This window comes from Manduca sexta, chromosome 27 (genome assembly GCF_014839805.1).
Source record: "Manduca sexta isolate Smith_Timp_Sample1 chromosome 27, JHU_Msex_v1.0, whole genome shotgun sequence".
NCBI classification, from domain to species: Eukaryota; Metazoa; Arthropoda; class Insecta; order Lepidoptera; family Sphingidae; genus Manduca; species Manduca sexta.
In genome coordinates this window covers 16599072-16614676 of record NC_051141.1, presented here as the reverse complement: position 1 = coordinate 16614676, position 15605 = coordinate 16599072, and the positions used below count along the sequence as shown (strand labels likewise).

General features: G+C 36.0%; 1 protein-coding gene across 1 annotated transcript in view; it reads left to right on the top strand.

The window, feature by feature from the left end:
- LOC115439926 (protein apterous) overlaps window positions 1-15605 on the top strand; it is a 100315-nt gene that overhangs the window by 60133 nt on the left and 24577 nt on the right. Inside the window, 3 exon segments of the mRNA XM_030164004.2 lie at window positions 3157-3330; window positions 4288-4408; window positions 4410-4545. Of these exon segments, the coding sequence (XP_030019864.2) occupies window positions 3157-3330; window positions 4288-4408; window positions 4410-4545 (431 nt within the window).

The following is a 15605-nucleotide window of genomic DNA, read 5'->3' as shown; positions in this document are numbered from 1 at the left end:
GCGCTTATGAAACTGAAGGAGATAGAGGGAAATACTTGTCTCTAATGTATGACTTTTTGACTTTAGTGAAACCAACCAGTGTTGAAGCTGAAAGGGCTTTTTCGGCCGCTGGTTAAATTTGCAGTTCCTTGAAAAGTAGGCTAAAGGATGATACTATTAATACAATTTGTTTTCTAAGAGCGTTTTTCCAACAAGAAAAGTGATCTGTGCTGTAATGAATGCATGGGTATAGTATCCATAAGCTGTTGATTTTGAAAATTTTAATTTGGATTATAGAAAATATGATGTTGATTTAATTTAGTTTTCATGAACAGGTTTAACTTAATTTAAACCATAAATAATTCACTGTTGTTTTTAATCTTTGAGACTGATTATTATATAGTAACTGACTGATAATAATTATAAATAAATAAGAGTTGATTTTTGCACAAAACCGTTTCTATTTTTTCCCCGTAGATTATTACTTATATTATGCCATGAAGTTAGAAATATGCGCTATGTTGAACACCCAAAATACCAATCCGGATACGGCCGGATCCGGCGGAATTCTCATGATTCCGGCTGAATCCGGCCGGATTTAAGTTTGTACCGGATTGCAATCCCTAGCAGTAAGCTATATCCTTACTTACTACTACTACTTTGTATCCCAATAAAATATACACTGCGGGACTTTTATCTCGTAGAAATTCGTTCATGCGAGCGAAGCTGTGAGCATAAGCTAGGTCATAATCAGAATACCACTCACGTTTTCTCCGTTAGTTAAGCGAGCGTAAATAATATATATTTCGCAAAGAGGTTTTCCACGAAAATTAGATTATTCACTTTTAAGGTTTAAGTACTCTGAATTATCTGTAATACTGCGAAATGTGTGGAAATGCTATTTAACAACCACAGAGCCAACCCAGTGTAGCGCGAACAAAAGTAACGCCACATACAATACGTTAAAACGCTAGTAAACACTAGTTGGACGTAGACACGCAAGAAGGATCCAACTCACAGTATGGTCTAAAATGAGCCGAGTACGCCAGACTAGTTCTAGTCTATAAGTTCTATTTTCCATTAGTAAAAGCATCTTAGTCAAAATATGTTAAGTTGAAATTTTTATCACCACATACTTAGTATAAAACAAAGTCGCTTTTTCTGTCCCTATCTATGTATGTTTAAATCTTTAAAACTACGCAACGGATTTTGATGCGGTTTTTTTAAATAGATAGAGTGATTCAAGAGGAAGGTTTATATGTATAATAACATGCATAAAATAGTGGAGAAATATTGCAACCGTGCGAAGCCGGGGCGGGTCGCTAGTTAAGATATAAATTAGCATATCAATGAGCGAAATGCGATTTAAACTTCAATCTTCACTATAAGTATCATTTTGTGGGATCCTTTGCGTATTTACGTCCAGTTATTTTTAGCAAAATTATAGCTTTTTTGCACCGAAAAATTTCCCCGCGTCGCATTACAAACAAATTGGACTCTAAAATATTAAATTCAATTAGAGTTGTGTGAATTGGCGGTATGTATATGTAATATAAATAATGTATTAACACCCGCGCGTAGCACGTGGTGTGACCGGTGTCGCTATGTACGCGTCGCGGTCAAACTGGGAAATTGCAATTTAGCAGTAAAGTCTAATTGTTTCGAAATGTTTATTTAAACATCAGTTCATAATTTTGTTGGAGAATTCTGAGTGATTGCGTGATGTTATTTATTAATAATGTTTTATTTAGGTATACATAGTCTCCAAAGTTTTACAGTGGTAGACGAAATATAATTATCATAAATACATTATGAATTATACAACAATAGACTTAATACAGTAGAAATTAAACTCAAATCGGCATTTGAAATTCGTTGCAACAGTAGACAGACATTTGAACCTTATAATTTTAGCCGGACATTTTATAAAATGCCTAACCCAACACCCTACCGATACCTAAGGTTGTTCACATCTAACTTAGAGGAAAATCTCACGATGTTTATTTGGGCGTCACTTAGCGCATGTTAGACCGAGTTATGTTTGACATCGTCTCAATTTTGAGGAAGTGGTGCAAAAATGTACGCTGAGAACAAGGGGACGTGAGATCAGAACCGGTTGGGGCAGTCCGAATGACTGGTCACTTGTGTCTAAATAGTTATGTGTAGAAATTTTCGGACACCTCGGTGTTGCGTGTGTAGGTCGTCGGCGAATTAAGAGGTATACAGAGGGAATCTTCAAGCAAATCCAAATGCCTGATTAGTATTTCAACCAGGGTGCGCCTGATCATGCGTAAAGCTTACTGACAATGACACTTTGATTATAATTTATGTTCATGCTAACACAATCGCCGATATCATAAACAATGATAAATATACAAATAAATGCTAAATAAACTCTATGGTTAAATCACTAAAGCGGTTTTAGTAAAATTTCACACGAAGTTTTTAACCCCTGACGGAAATAGGAGTGTTATGTCACAAATCATATGAGCGAAGACACATGCTAATAATTGTTTATTTATTATACGAGATATGCCATCTCGATTTTTTTTCGTGATTATAAGTAATAAGAAATAATATTAATAATACAGTTTGTGAATCATCATGGTTTCGGCTAATTCTTGTTTTTACATATTAACCATAGATATCAGTCAGATATTCCATGTAGCTGTAATATTTCCTTTATGTGATTTAGTTGTCGTACAGACGCTCAACTTGTTTCCAAACACTACACTGTACTATAAAAATTAAAGGTTATTTAGTTTGTTTCAAAGCAGCATCAGTAATGTTATTTCGGAAACAATTCGACAGCGTCTGCGCGGAGCTTAACTATTCATAAGTTGTACACCGTAAAATAAAATACTTTATTTATCACGTAGGCGAACAAAGTTGCACTTATGATACGTCAAAACAAAGCATAAGAATAATTATTATTATTTCTAAATAATTATTAAAATTACTTATATAACTATCGACATTTTAAATTAGGGATAAAATTTATAATAAAAATAAGGTACAAACCGAAGTAACCAGCTCGGGCTGGCAGATAGGGGAAAATAGAAGGATAACGCGTCGCGATCCTCACCGGCGAGGACATGAGCCCTAACCTAGCTAACCTACCACTGTTACCGTGCCTTCCATTATCGCCTTTTCTACAAGCAATCCATTTGTTCCCAGGTTATACGGGTCAAAGCGGTGCGCTCGCTGCAACACTCCCATCTCGGCTTCGGAGCTGGTGATGAGGGCTCGGGACTTGGTGTTCCACGTTCACTGCTTCTCCTGCGCGCTGTGCAACACGCCGCTCAATAAGGGCGACACCTTCGGCATAAGAGATTCAGCTGTCTACTGCAGGTATATATAGAGCATATTTTTCTATAATAAAATTAGGTGTTGCAGCGGCTTTGATCGCGTGAAACCCGTTCCTGCAACTAAGGTTCCTCCATCGACTCCATCGCCATATGTTTAAGAATCTGATTTTGATGCGCACGGCAAAGTGACCACACTACACTTGACCCTTGATACTTCGTGACCCTACTACTACTCGGTAAGTGGAATGGGGTCCAATGGAATGTCGACTGACGAGAGATGATTACCCCACGACAGTCACAGTTATGCCGGTCTCTTGGAACCGACACAGACTGATCCTAACGCGACACACATGGGCACCTATGGCGGCTTTCAACAACTTGTGTACGGTGGTCGCTATCCGGGTGGATATAAAATATATCCCACCAGCAATTACCGGGGTAAAGAGTAGCCTATGTTAATCTAGGTGGTCTAACCGTGTGACATTTCATGTAAAGGCGATAAACTTGGCCATGTGATGTGTTTTCAGCTCGTCTTTATCTTTTGATGCGTATTTTTATTGAGCTTGGAGTGTTGAGTGGATGTCCTGTCCAAGTTTTATCGAAATGGGACTATGAAGTACGAGAAAGGGGATTGAGACTTCAAACCGTGTTACAGAACATATTATCTCGAATGTATTTCGTTAATAAATATATTTAGTATAATAGTTTAACGTTCGTATTTTTAAGTCGACATTCAACATTTTCCCATTATTATGCATATTTCTCCTTTCGTAAGTTCCGACGTATATTGCTTATCAATTCATATGTTGTGCACCTTAGCGAATTAAATTTTCGAAAACCAAAAGCTGTTACGTAAATAAATATTTATGATATCGTGACATTACATCACAAAAAAACGCATCTGCTAGGTTCATGACCTTTGCTGCATTCGCTAGACCAGTCGTAAATTAGTTGTTTTACAAGTTCCAAGTGGCAAATCAAACACATACTTCTGTTGCAGGCTGCATTATGAAACTATGCCGGAATATGGGGCGCACATGGCCGTGCCGGGCCCGCCGCAGATGTGTCCGGGGCCTTACCCGGGGCCGCCGCCCGGGCCCCACTACCCCCCCTATCCGTCCCCCCGACTTCTCGCGGGTGGAAGTCGACGTTCCTAAAGGGCCTTTTTTCAACGGGGCCACGGCACCGCCACCGCGACAGAAAGGGCGTCCCAGGAAGAAAAAACCCAAAGACCAAGAAATCATGACGGCGAATCTCGGTGAGTTGCAATCATAACGCTGGCCGGTGCGAGTTCATGTGCATTCGATATACAATGTGTTGATTCGAGGCCGGGGCGCCATTTCCATCCCGGGGCCCGTTTCGCCGACAAAACGCTTACAATTTTATTAACACATTAAAGTCAAAACTGCACTTACGTTCGGCAGATTATCGCCGGCGACTTCCCGTTTGTGTGTGTTTTTTTCAACATTTTTTCCCTGAGATATCGGAACCAGTCTTTATCTGGCCGCCGGCGCTCGATCGACGCGCGACGCAGCGAGCTCGGCTCGCCACGGCGCCGAGTAGGCTTGCTAACCGTCACGCGTTTCCTCGGACCTGTGTTTTTGCTATACGTGCATACACCACTGCTATGTTACCCGGCATAATAAGTCACATAGTTTCAATCCGTTTTAAAATTATGCACGGTAAGTGTTGAATATTGTTATAAAAGTCTCAGACGAAAAAGATGCCGTGATTGTTTTGGTAGGTCCCTTATAATGGAGAAAATGTCAAACCTAGCGTCAGTTCCACGTTGCAGTGATCCTAACAGAATGTCTCCTTAAATTAGATTCTGCTTATTTAAATACGAATTATAATTAATAAATAATATTTTCAGTTATAAAATGTGTCCCGGTACGACAAAATGCAGGCAATCTTTAGGTTAATGAAAACAATTTATCTCCACCGATGTTGTCTTTACGTATTATTTAAGGTTTCTTTCAATATTTATTTTGACTTTATTAATAACGCATAAAGGCCCTGTTTTATCCGCCTACAAAATAAAACTCGAAAGATAGAAATTAATATAATTTGTTTTATGTTAATTATAATCGTCATTTTATGAATGGTTAAAGACAACACTATCTTTTTGTGAATTATATACTAAGTTTGTGATTTTATCGCGCTGAGAGAATTTTATTTGCAGGTTATGCTATCTTGCGGTTGCTTCACTTCCGTAGTTGCTCAAGTTATGTTGAAATGTACTGGATGATTGTCTGAAGCCGTATTGACCTTGCAGAACGTCTTAATTTGTATCAACCCACGATGACCAGCCTTAAACCTAATCATACGTTTTAGTTAGTAACGTAATTTCGTCTAGCTTTAAAATGATTCCTCGCAATGATAATTACTTAGAAATAAAAATTATTTCAAATATCGAGAAATAAAGTTATCTTATAAGAGATCTATGCATATTCTGGAATGCATTATTGGATACATACATACATCACGCCTCTATTCCATAGGGTTAGGCAGAGACTATTGATTGCTACTTTGCACGATTCTGGCATACTTCTCGCGCTTCCTCCACCTTCATCAATCTATTCATGGATTCCCGCCAGTCCAGGGTACTTTTGACCTGTCCTTTACTAAGAATATCAGATATCCGACATTCGAATGTTCGGTGCAGTCGACCCCTACAGGCTCCTCCATTCACATTCGCCTTATAAACACTCTTTGTCGGTCTCCTATAATCCATCCTACAAATGCCGAAGCCACCTCAGCATTACTGATATTCATATAATATTCAACGAAATCAACCTTACTTCCATTACCCTATTTAAACTCCAAATATAAAAGCCGAATACAATTATGTGGTAAAGCCGAAAGCCGAAAACTAGAACGAAACGTGGTCCGAATAAGATCAGAGTGCGGGAACCTGTTTGCACGTAAATGATCGCGTGTCCGACGCACAAGTTCATCATACTCTATTACAATGAACCGACTTACCGCCGCTACACACCGCCCGGACGGATGGGCAATAATTAAAATTAAACTGTTTTTCGGGTTTTTTCGCGGTTTTTATAGTTTAATTTTGTCCCGACGTTTCGAAGACTTTGTCATTTCACGAAGGAGGGGTGCAGTCCCCCGAATCCGAAAAATAGTTTAAGGTTATAGCTTAAGGTCCATTTTCATACATTTTGTTTCACCTTTAATCTGGGTAACTAAACAAGTATTGGCAAGTAAAGAATTTAAATTCACGTCTAGTTAGTGATTAGTTCTCGCAGTTGAAACAAAAACGTAAAAATAATTAATATGCATGGATATTTCGGCCTTTAAAATTTAATACGACGAAATTTTAAAGGCCGAAATATACGAATAGTAATACGGATTTCTAAACGGATAAACAGACAGGATATAAGTTTCCGCAACAATTCAATTAGGAAGTACACTTTAATGTCTCAAAATTAATATTCAAAACATACGCACTTTTCTACTTCAATTACCGGCCGGATGATATTTTAGTTTCGAATAAAAAATATTCAATTATTATTTGTGGATGTAAAAAGTTCGGATTTGATATTAATTATAATACGCTGTTGACTTAACCGAAACCACATTCATTTAAAATGAATACTTAACATTTAAAATACAATTGTTTCTAATTTAAGTATTTTTTTTTTGTATATAAATTCCGACCGCAATGTTTATAATTTAATTCCCGAATGTAATGATAATTACATTAACGCAAAATTTGCTTATTATTTGGCTTAGTGTGTTAGTTGGCCGCTTTTTCAGTGCGTGTGTTAATCATAATTATAAATAACAAAAACTCTAATAGGGCATATCATCACGCTAGCATTTTTGCGTTGATTTATAGTTTATGCCTGTTTCCGACTTTCAATGTCGAGGGCGGAACCTTTATTATGTTAATTGTGCTTATATCATGACCGCTGCTTGTAGAAGTTTGGACAGCAGAGAATATCTTCCATTAGTATCTATTAGGTAACCTTGTATCTTTGAAAAGGTTAGACAGCAGTGGTGAAGAGTGATGTTTTGAAAATGATAACCCAAGGTAATAAAAAATTGCCTTAGTAACATATCACGGCTGATTTAACCCAAAATAAAAACTAAGACAAACGGAATAGAACCTAAAAGCGAAGCTGGTAGGTTTTGCTTTGTATTGATTCGATTCTGCTAGACAGAGATACTATTGGTAATTATTCGGACAGCGACTTTCTACATATCGATCAACCTTAGAATTGTTAATAAAAAATGATTTTATTCCTTACTCGGGAATCTAACCAGGTCTCTCACCGATTTCACAGCTAGAGTACCCATGACTAAAATAACGAGTTAAATCGAGGTCATGGAAACAATAACACTAATATAAATAAGCATTATTATCACTCTTTAGGGGTGTTGTTTGTCGTTTCTTAATTGTGGTATAACTCTTGGGTTCTTGCAGGATCTAGCAGCTAAACATCTAATAACGAATGCCGATATAATTATAACAATAAATTCTAACTCTATCGGTCATAGTTGTTATAAAATGAGGAAAATATTTGTAGGTTTAAAACAGTATTATTGCACTACATGTTGTTCTCGTGAAAGATTCTTACTGAAGTAATTTTCCTAGATGTGTTTTAGGATAAAATTTTCCTTTATTTATAGTCTGTGTATTAAGTTTCATCTAAATCCATTCAATTATGTACTGCCAACAAACATTCAAACTCAAATTGTATTTATAATATAGTAGCATTTTCTCGTGGTTTCGCCTGCGTGAAACAGATTTACCGAATAAAAGTCCCACTATACATTTTCGGGGTATAACGACTAACCTATGTCCTTCCCAGGGCCTCAGACACCCAATCAAATGTTAGGTAGTTTATCGCGTTCAGACTGACGCGGGATGGTTTTACTTAAGCAAGCAATATTTTTATTTATTTATTTATTCTCATAGGAAAACCTAGAGCTTACAATACAACATTCTGTCTAACTAAAATAAAGTAATATAATATAAAGCCAATAAAGATTTCACTATTAAATAATACAGGTTTGTGCAGTGAACCTTATTATACGTAGCTCAAAAATAACTATTATCAGAAAATAAGTTATAAAAACTATTGAGGTGAATACTTAACTGCTTTTAAGGAATTAATATGTTTTCTTTATGCTGAATACATCAATATGATTGTATACAATATTTTGTTACTATGATATGGTCGTAAATGCTCGTTGATGACCATATCATCGTTCCCATCCGGTAGTTGAACTCGAGTATATTTCTACATAGTTTGGGATGTAATCCGTATGCATTGGTACGAAACAGATATTTTCACATCCACCCATTGTTCATCACACTCGTATGTTCGCACAGTGCTTAACCTCGAAATATAGTTTTTAACGTGTCAAAGCAACCTGGTTAGGTACAGGGACGGATTGGAGATAATAAGCGGGGCCCGTGACCGTCTTTTTGTATTAACTTATTATGCCATCTCTTCGATACGTTATAAGTACAACTGCAACGCATAGCATATTTGGCAAAAGTATTTCGCTATATTTATATCTGTTTTGTGTTAAATCAGTGCCACTGTATCGTAATTTTTCATTTCTAAATTTTAATTATGACAATTCTGATTCATACACAAATTTGATACTTTTTGTATTATAATACGGAAGTTCAGTATGTTTTACAACTTTGAGGATGACAAGATAATAAAATAAATAAATATTTTTATTTAACCAATTATATCAATACAAATATTCAATGTAGTAGTACCTAGATAATAATTATATCAGCCCTGTATTATAATACTGTCCCACTGCTGGGCTGGGGCCTCCTCTACTATTGAGAAGGATTAGACTTCAGTCCACTACGCTGGCCAAGTACGGTTTGGTAGACTTCACATACCTTCGAAATTATTATAGTGAACTTCTCAAGTACGTAGGTTTCCTCAAGAGATTTTAGTACCTATATATTCGACTGAATAGGATAAAAGTAGCTGAATAGCCGGAATACCGAATAGTAGCCGAATATACGTTGCAAGTTTAATTATAATTAATAAATTCAGTCCACGAATGGTATAATTATATGTTAAAAAAGACGTTAGGTAAAAAATACGGGGAAATATTGTATAGAACAGCCAATTCACTGGTTATATAGTCTATAGCGCCGCATTTAGACTGCGATACTAATGAGGTCTTGGGTTGGACTTGTAAGTTTGGTTATTAATATTTCCCTTAGTTATTTTGTTACAAAAAGCACAAATATTCCGATATTTCAGCCTACCATACCGGGAGGATAGGCTTGAATATAAGTATATAGTACTTTAGTAACATAAATTAGTATTGTAATTTTGTCTGTAATGAACGTTATTCGTATGTAACACGAATATGTATTTCAATTATTATAGTTTTAATTTACCCAGCACACTCGTAATTGAAATATAATTCAAACTGCTCCTCTTACATACAGATATCTACTAGTGAAATTTAATCGGGACCCACAAATAGTGATTCTGATTTCGTCCCTTACCATAGTTATGCACAGATGAAAGGCAATCTTCAGTGTTAAACAAAGACCGCATTGTTTTTGCGTTAATGAGTAATGTGGGAATGTTTGATTGAAAAAAATTCAATGTCTTATACTGCGTAACGTCCAATGCTGAAGAGACTTGAAATTGTTTTAATTTTCAATCGCTCGTAGGTCGGTACAACGATCGCTGGCGAATTGTAAGCGCTGTTGTCACGTCGAAGCACGTTGTTCAGAAGCGACGGTTCCTCTAATGCTTTCTCATCTCAAAAACTTCTTGAATTTCTCCGTGACCCGCAGTTTTCCCTCCCTAAAAATTATATACTTACAAATCTATTTCCAAAGTATCTTGTAACTTGGGGTGGCGCACCCCACGTAACACGAGACCGAAATACGAGGTTCGGTTCCCCGTTTATGCACGCATCATAAATCTAGCGGCGGATGGGGGCGGGCACACAGGATTTTTTATTTGTCATCTATAACTATTATTTATATTCTCTTTGTGGTCGAAAGAACATACCCCATGTTTCAAAGGAAGTGTTGGTAGCGAATTCGTGTCATTAAAATGTAATTTTTGTTTGAAAAATATGCTTTTTATTTTCGATTGAGCAATTTAGGGTTGTTTGGATAGATATGGTCAATTAGTTCCTCGCACGTTAAATGCCGCGCGTTCTCTTTTATAAGCAGTTGTTTAAGAAGCAGGATCCTTAACTATGTCACGCGTTAGGACTTAATTCAATGCGCCTGTTCCATTTGGTAGGAACACATTTTAAGACATTTAGAGTAAAAATAGCATTTCTTATAAATTCAAATACTTGATAATATTATAATTCATTCTTAATTTAACTGTAATAACTTGTTTTCTGCCTAAGTATTATAATATCTAGCTATAGAGACAGCAGTACACGTACACACATTATTTATATACACTAATAGTGAACGGTATACTGTGGTTATTAAGTACATATAACATTTCGGTATAATTTTCCACTCGATGTCCGCGCTCATTCGTTCTATACGTATTTGGCGCGCAACAAAAAATATAGGCGGTTGTAAATTTAAGTATGTAACATAAACTTGTCCATACAAAACGCAATAAATAATTCATTACTATTTAAAACCTGGGACATGTGCAAAATGCCATCGGTTTATCGATATCGAAAGTAGGAAAAAACCTCATCAGTAGGTGGGTCGCAGGCCTGGCTCTACTAGGCTCGCATCGACACCTGTCGGCAAGATTAAGCAGTTACTCCCAACAATAAATTATGCCAAGCGAGATCACCTTATGGCGAGGTCGGTTTTTACCGATGCTGTTTTCGCGACCGGCTTTTTCCCCGGACCAGTTTGCTCGCAGACCATATCAATTATACAGGAACGCGGTCGTATTTGGGTGAAAGGCAGGGCCGATGTCCCACGCTGTGCCCACGTCGGCAGACTACGTACAGGAATTCACACCACCCAATTGTGGGTGGTAAAAATTTTTATGGCACAAAACGGCTATTTTAGATGCCAGATTGGGAGCAATGAAATGAAGGTCTCAGTGCGTGTAACGAAACTATTTTAATTATGCCCCCGCGTTCACCCACACGCAAGTAAATAAGCTCTTTGTTGGACCCTAAAATAGATTGTGGCCACTTAAATTTCGTAAATACGCGTGGGGATCATTTTATAGGATATTGTTAGCCTTTTTGGATTAAAAATGAATCCAATTTGGGTATATGGAAAAATTAACGATAAACATTTTACGAGCTTTATTAGAGTATGAAGTTTACAATAATAGTGCTAACATCAATATGTTAGCACTTGTCAATACGAGTGGAATGTGATTATATAATTAATTAGGATTCCTAATACTACTGTCTTACGATATTCATGATGAGTATAAATCGTGTTATTGCAAAGATTGCTCAACACGACAACGTAGAAGTAATAAGCAAAAATCAAACCTGAAACGTAGGTATATATAATAAAAACATTTAAATGTATTATTGGATGTGGGTGAATTTAGAAATACCAAGTCAAAATGATCCTGTATGATTCCTTCCTAGACGAATGTCGGCCACGGCGGCCAATCTCAACTGTGATCAGCTAGAGCTAAGTAGGATATATTATAGTGCCCAAGTGTGCGCAATACACAGGTGCACTCCCTGTTCCTACTCTCCACGGTCTGGTGAGACAGCAATCCGACATGACCGGAGAGAGACCAGGCGCAGGACTAACAGCCTTACTTACTCTCAGAAGAATGAGGCATCACACTGCCAACTTCCGGACAGATGCGATTGGCTAATTCTAAGATGTAAAAACCCAACCTGTATACAGGGTGTTCGAGATACAATATACAGGGCGCTTAAAGTAATGCAATTAACATTGCGCTGTATTATATGCTCTCCATACGTATAGCGTGCCTTGTATCAATCTAACTTTCTCAAGTCTAGGTACGTTAAACGGGCTTGCCCGCCTCTAATTGGTCATATATAATATCCTAAGCCTAAATAATCATTATAGTAGCCGACTCTACGTAATTACGTACGTTGTACACCAATGTGTAGCTTTAATTTTATTTAAGGTATTTACTTCGTAGGGTTTACAAATATTTATTTGTGATCGGTGATAATTTTTTTTTTCACCCAAGGAAGGTATAAAACGGTTCTATAATGGAGAAGGAAAAATCGAGAGGGAATCGACATACTAAAGACATTGGCGAAGGGTTACATTTTATGAAAGGAAACCTGACAAGATATAGGTACTCGAATATGCGTAAATGCTGTTTGCAAATTGTTCCAATGATAATTAGATTTTACTTATGTTACGTAAGAGAAGCTGGCAGGAATCGTGTTATATGGAACCATCAGCACTGACTTGAGAAGTTATCTGCAAGAATGTTGAAGGTATATGTAGTCTACCTGTACTAGGCCAGCGTGGTGGATGCATTAACCCTCTCTGTAGTAGAGGAGACCCGGGCTCAGCAGTGGGACAGTACAGTGCTAAGGTTAAGTTATAAAACAATAAAAAATATTTTATTTTGTCTTTGAACTTATAACATGTCAATAAAGACTTTTCTTGTTATACTTCTGTCTTTCAAAATTGTCTATATTCATTATTGCATTACCTATTCAAAGTTTAACCATGAAAATGTAAACATAAGCATTGCACTCCTAAATATATAAATATTTCGTATCAACCAGGAGTTATGTTATCTTGATTTCATTAATTCGGAACACTTGCACAACATTCGGAAACATTAATGAGTATTTCTCGAAATAAACAGATTTACTTACAAAACGTTTAATTGTTAAAACATTTTTCATTTCCAATACAAAATTCCTAAGACATTTTCAAGGAAAAAAAGAAACAATCATAATAAGAAATATAAAATAATGATATAATTAAATATTATCGTTCGACATTTTGCCGTTCGTTCTAACGTTTACCGCGACTTCATTATATTGGCGCGTCTAGTTTTTAGAATATATTCCATATAGCGATATATTCATCATAACGAAAGCTTGCTAATATGTTACGACTTTTATTATCAAATATGAGTATGTACCGAGTATTTATAATTTTTGCTTTACATAAACATTTTTATAAGCAGAAACGTAACTAATACACTCAAAACCCGCAAAAGTTATTTCCATCTAAAGCGACAAACAGCAACGATTTCCAAATCGAGTGCTACCACTAATCTCAAGCAACAATTATTTTTAAATTGCCTTTTACACATAACTAGTTCCACTTGAAAATAGAATTCAGGACCTGTATCTAATGCCGTTTAAGATCTTAATAACGGTAAGGAAATCTAATAGGCATTGGGTGTTCAATGCGGTATAAACGGGCCGCTTGGACGTGACGTGACATCTGAAGTAACAGCGTTCCGGCAGATGTTCCCCCGAGTTGTTTATTGCGTGTCGTATTGTTGTCGATATGGCCTAATTAAAGATTTTCTAATCTATTTCTAGTTGAGCATAGCAGTATATTAACATAAAAATATTGAACTCTAAACACTGTCTTGCACCTTGTTAAAGTATGGTTTTGTTTCCTTTTCATTCACTTATCAAAAACATAATTGAGTAATAATTTTAAACGATAACTCGAACTGCATATAACCATTTATATGCGTAGGAGACTAATTAAATAAAGTATGAAGTTGATGCCGGCTGCTGGCCCAGCAGTGGGCTAATAAATAACAGTCTAACGACGAGGTAAAAAAGGGACGCTTCCTAGTCTCCGGCCGATGTAAATTAACTCATAATGAAGTCATTTTCTGTGCGACACGCCGACATGTGGCTCCTCTTTAGGCTACAAAAGCCAAATGATTTTCTACCGTTTCATAAAAACGTTTTAGTAATATTTTCACTGTATTTATGATGAATCACCTCGATTGACGTTATAAGATGTAAATAAAATTTTAGTTTGCAATTTAAGAATTGGTATTGCCTGAATTATTATATTTTAGTATTATAAGAAAGAAAAAATATTTTAAATCTTGGATAGCTTCAATAAGCATGCTAAATATTTTAGTAAAATACAACTCGGTGAAATTAGATAACATTATATTACAGCTTTAATCTGGGTGTTCATTGTAAATAACGACGAAAATTAGCTAGTGTGCTTATTATTTGATCTTTTATTTAACTATGAGGGCCTGTTTCGCATATTTCAGGTAAATTTAAATTAACAGTTACCGTATTAAACAGCTAATGTAGATAGTACTCATTTCAATACCATTTATTTGGGAGCATAGATTACAGTGTGACTTTTGTATTTGGTCGGCTTAAACATTTATGTGACTTAGCATTTATTCAGCATTATGAAACAGTTCCTAATCTTTTTAATTATATTTATTTAAATAATCTAATTATTATGAATAAATACTTTGACGTCATTTTGTTACGTTCCTTAATGCGGTAGATTAATTTAATACACATAATTTATTTTAATGAACACCACTGTGAATTAACGTAAAAATTCACTTTGAATATTTTCAAGATCAACGTAAAGTGTTGCCACGTTTTATTGTAAAATGAGACGTTACTTTCAATTAATTCATTTAAAGGTGAGAACATACAAATGCCGATGGGGCACTTTTTGTTTTTTTCCTCTTCGAAGCGGTAAAGCTATAAATTTACGATACATCTACTGGCGTGATTTATTTCCCGCCAAAATGTGTGCCCGGCTTTTTTCGGTTCGGACTTTCGAAGTAGCGTCCGACGATCCACTGATAGGGTGGCGCGTTCCATCGCCGACAGTAGTTGGTTTTAAAGTTTCTTTTTTTAATTTTGTATTGGAACAAAAAGGAAACGGCCGCTTTTTCGATATAAGATAGCATTGTCACGAAAGAGGTTGGGCTGTGCCTGCATGGCTGTTAGGTTATGGTATATAGAATTTTGTGTCTTTGTTTTGTATTTAAGTATTAATGTATTCCGAGTGGACTTTCATGTGATAGATTAAAATTCTTGCTGTATACAATAGTTTTTTGGATTGAAATATCTTTAACAAATAAAGTTTTATTAGAAATTCTATAGGTCCATAAATATATATTTAGAATTTTTATTTCATACAGTTTAAGGACCTTGTATATCATGGTACAGTGACCAATTTTTTTGAAAATTATGTGAAAAAATCTCGTATACACATTGTTTATTAGAATTCACACAGTATGAGCGTGAATAAATACAATAAAACTAAACATGACCGTATCAAGCAGACGGTTTATCGGGACCTTGCACACTTAACTGATAAGAAATTATTATTAAACCTTGTGAAACATAAATGTGTGGAGAAATTGAACTATGTTACGTTCATGC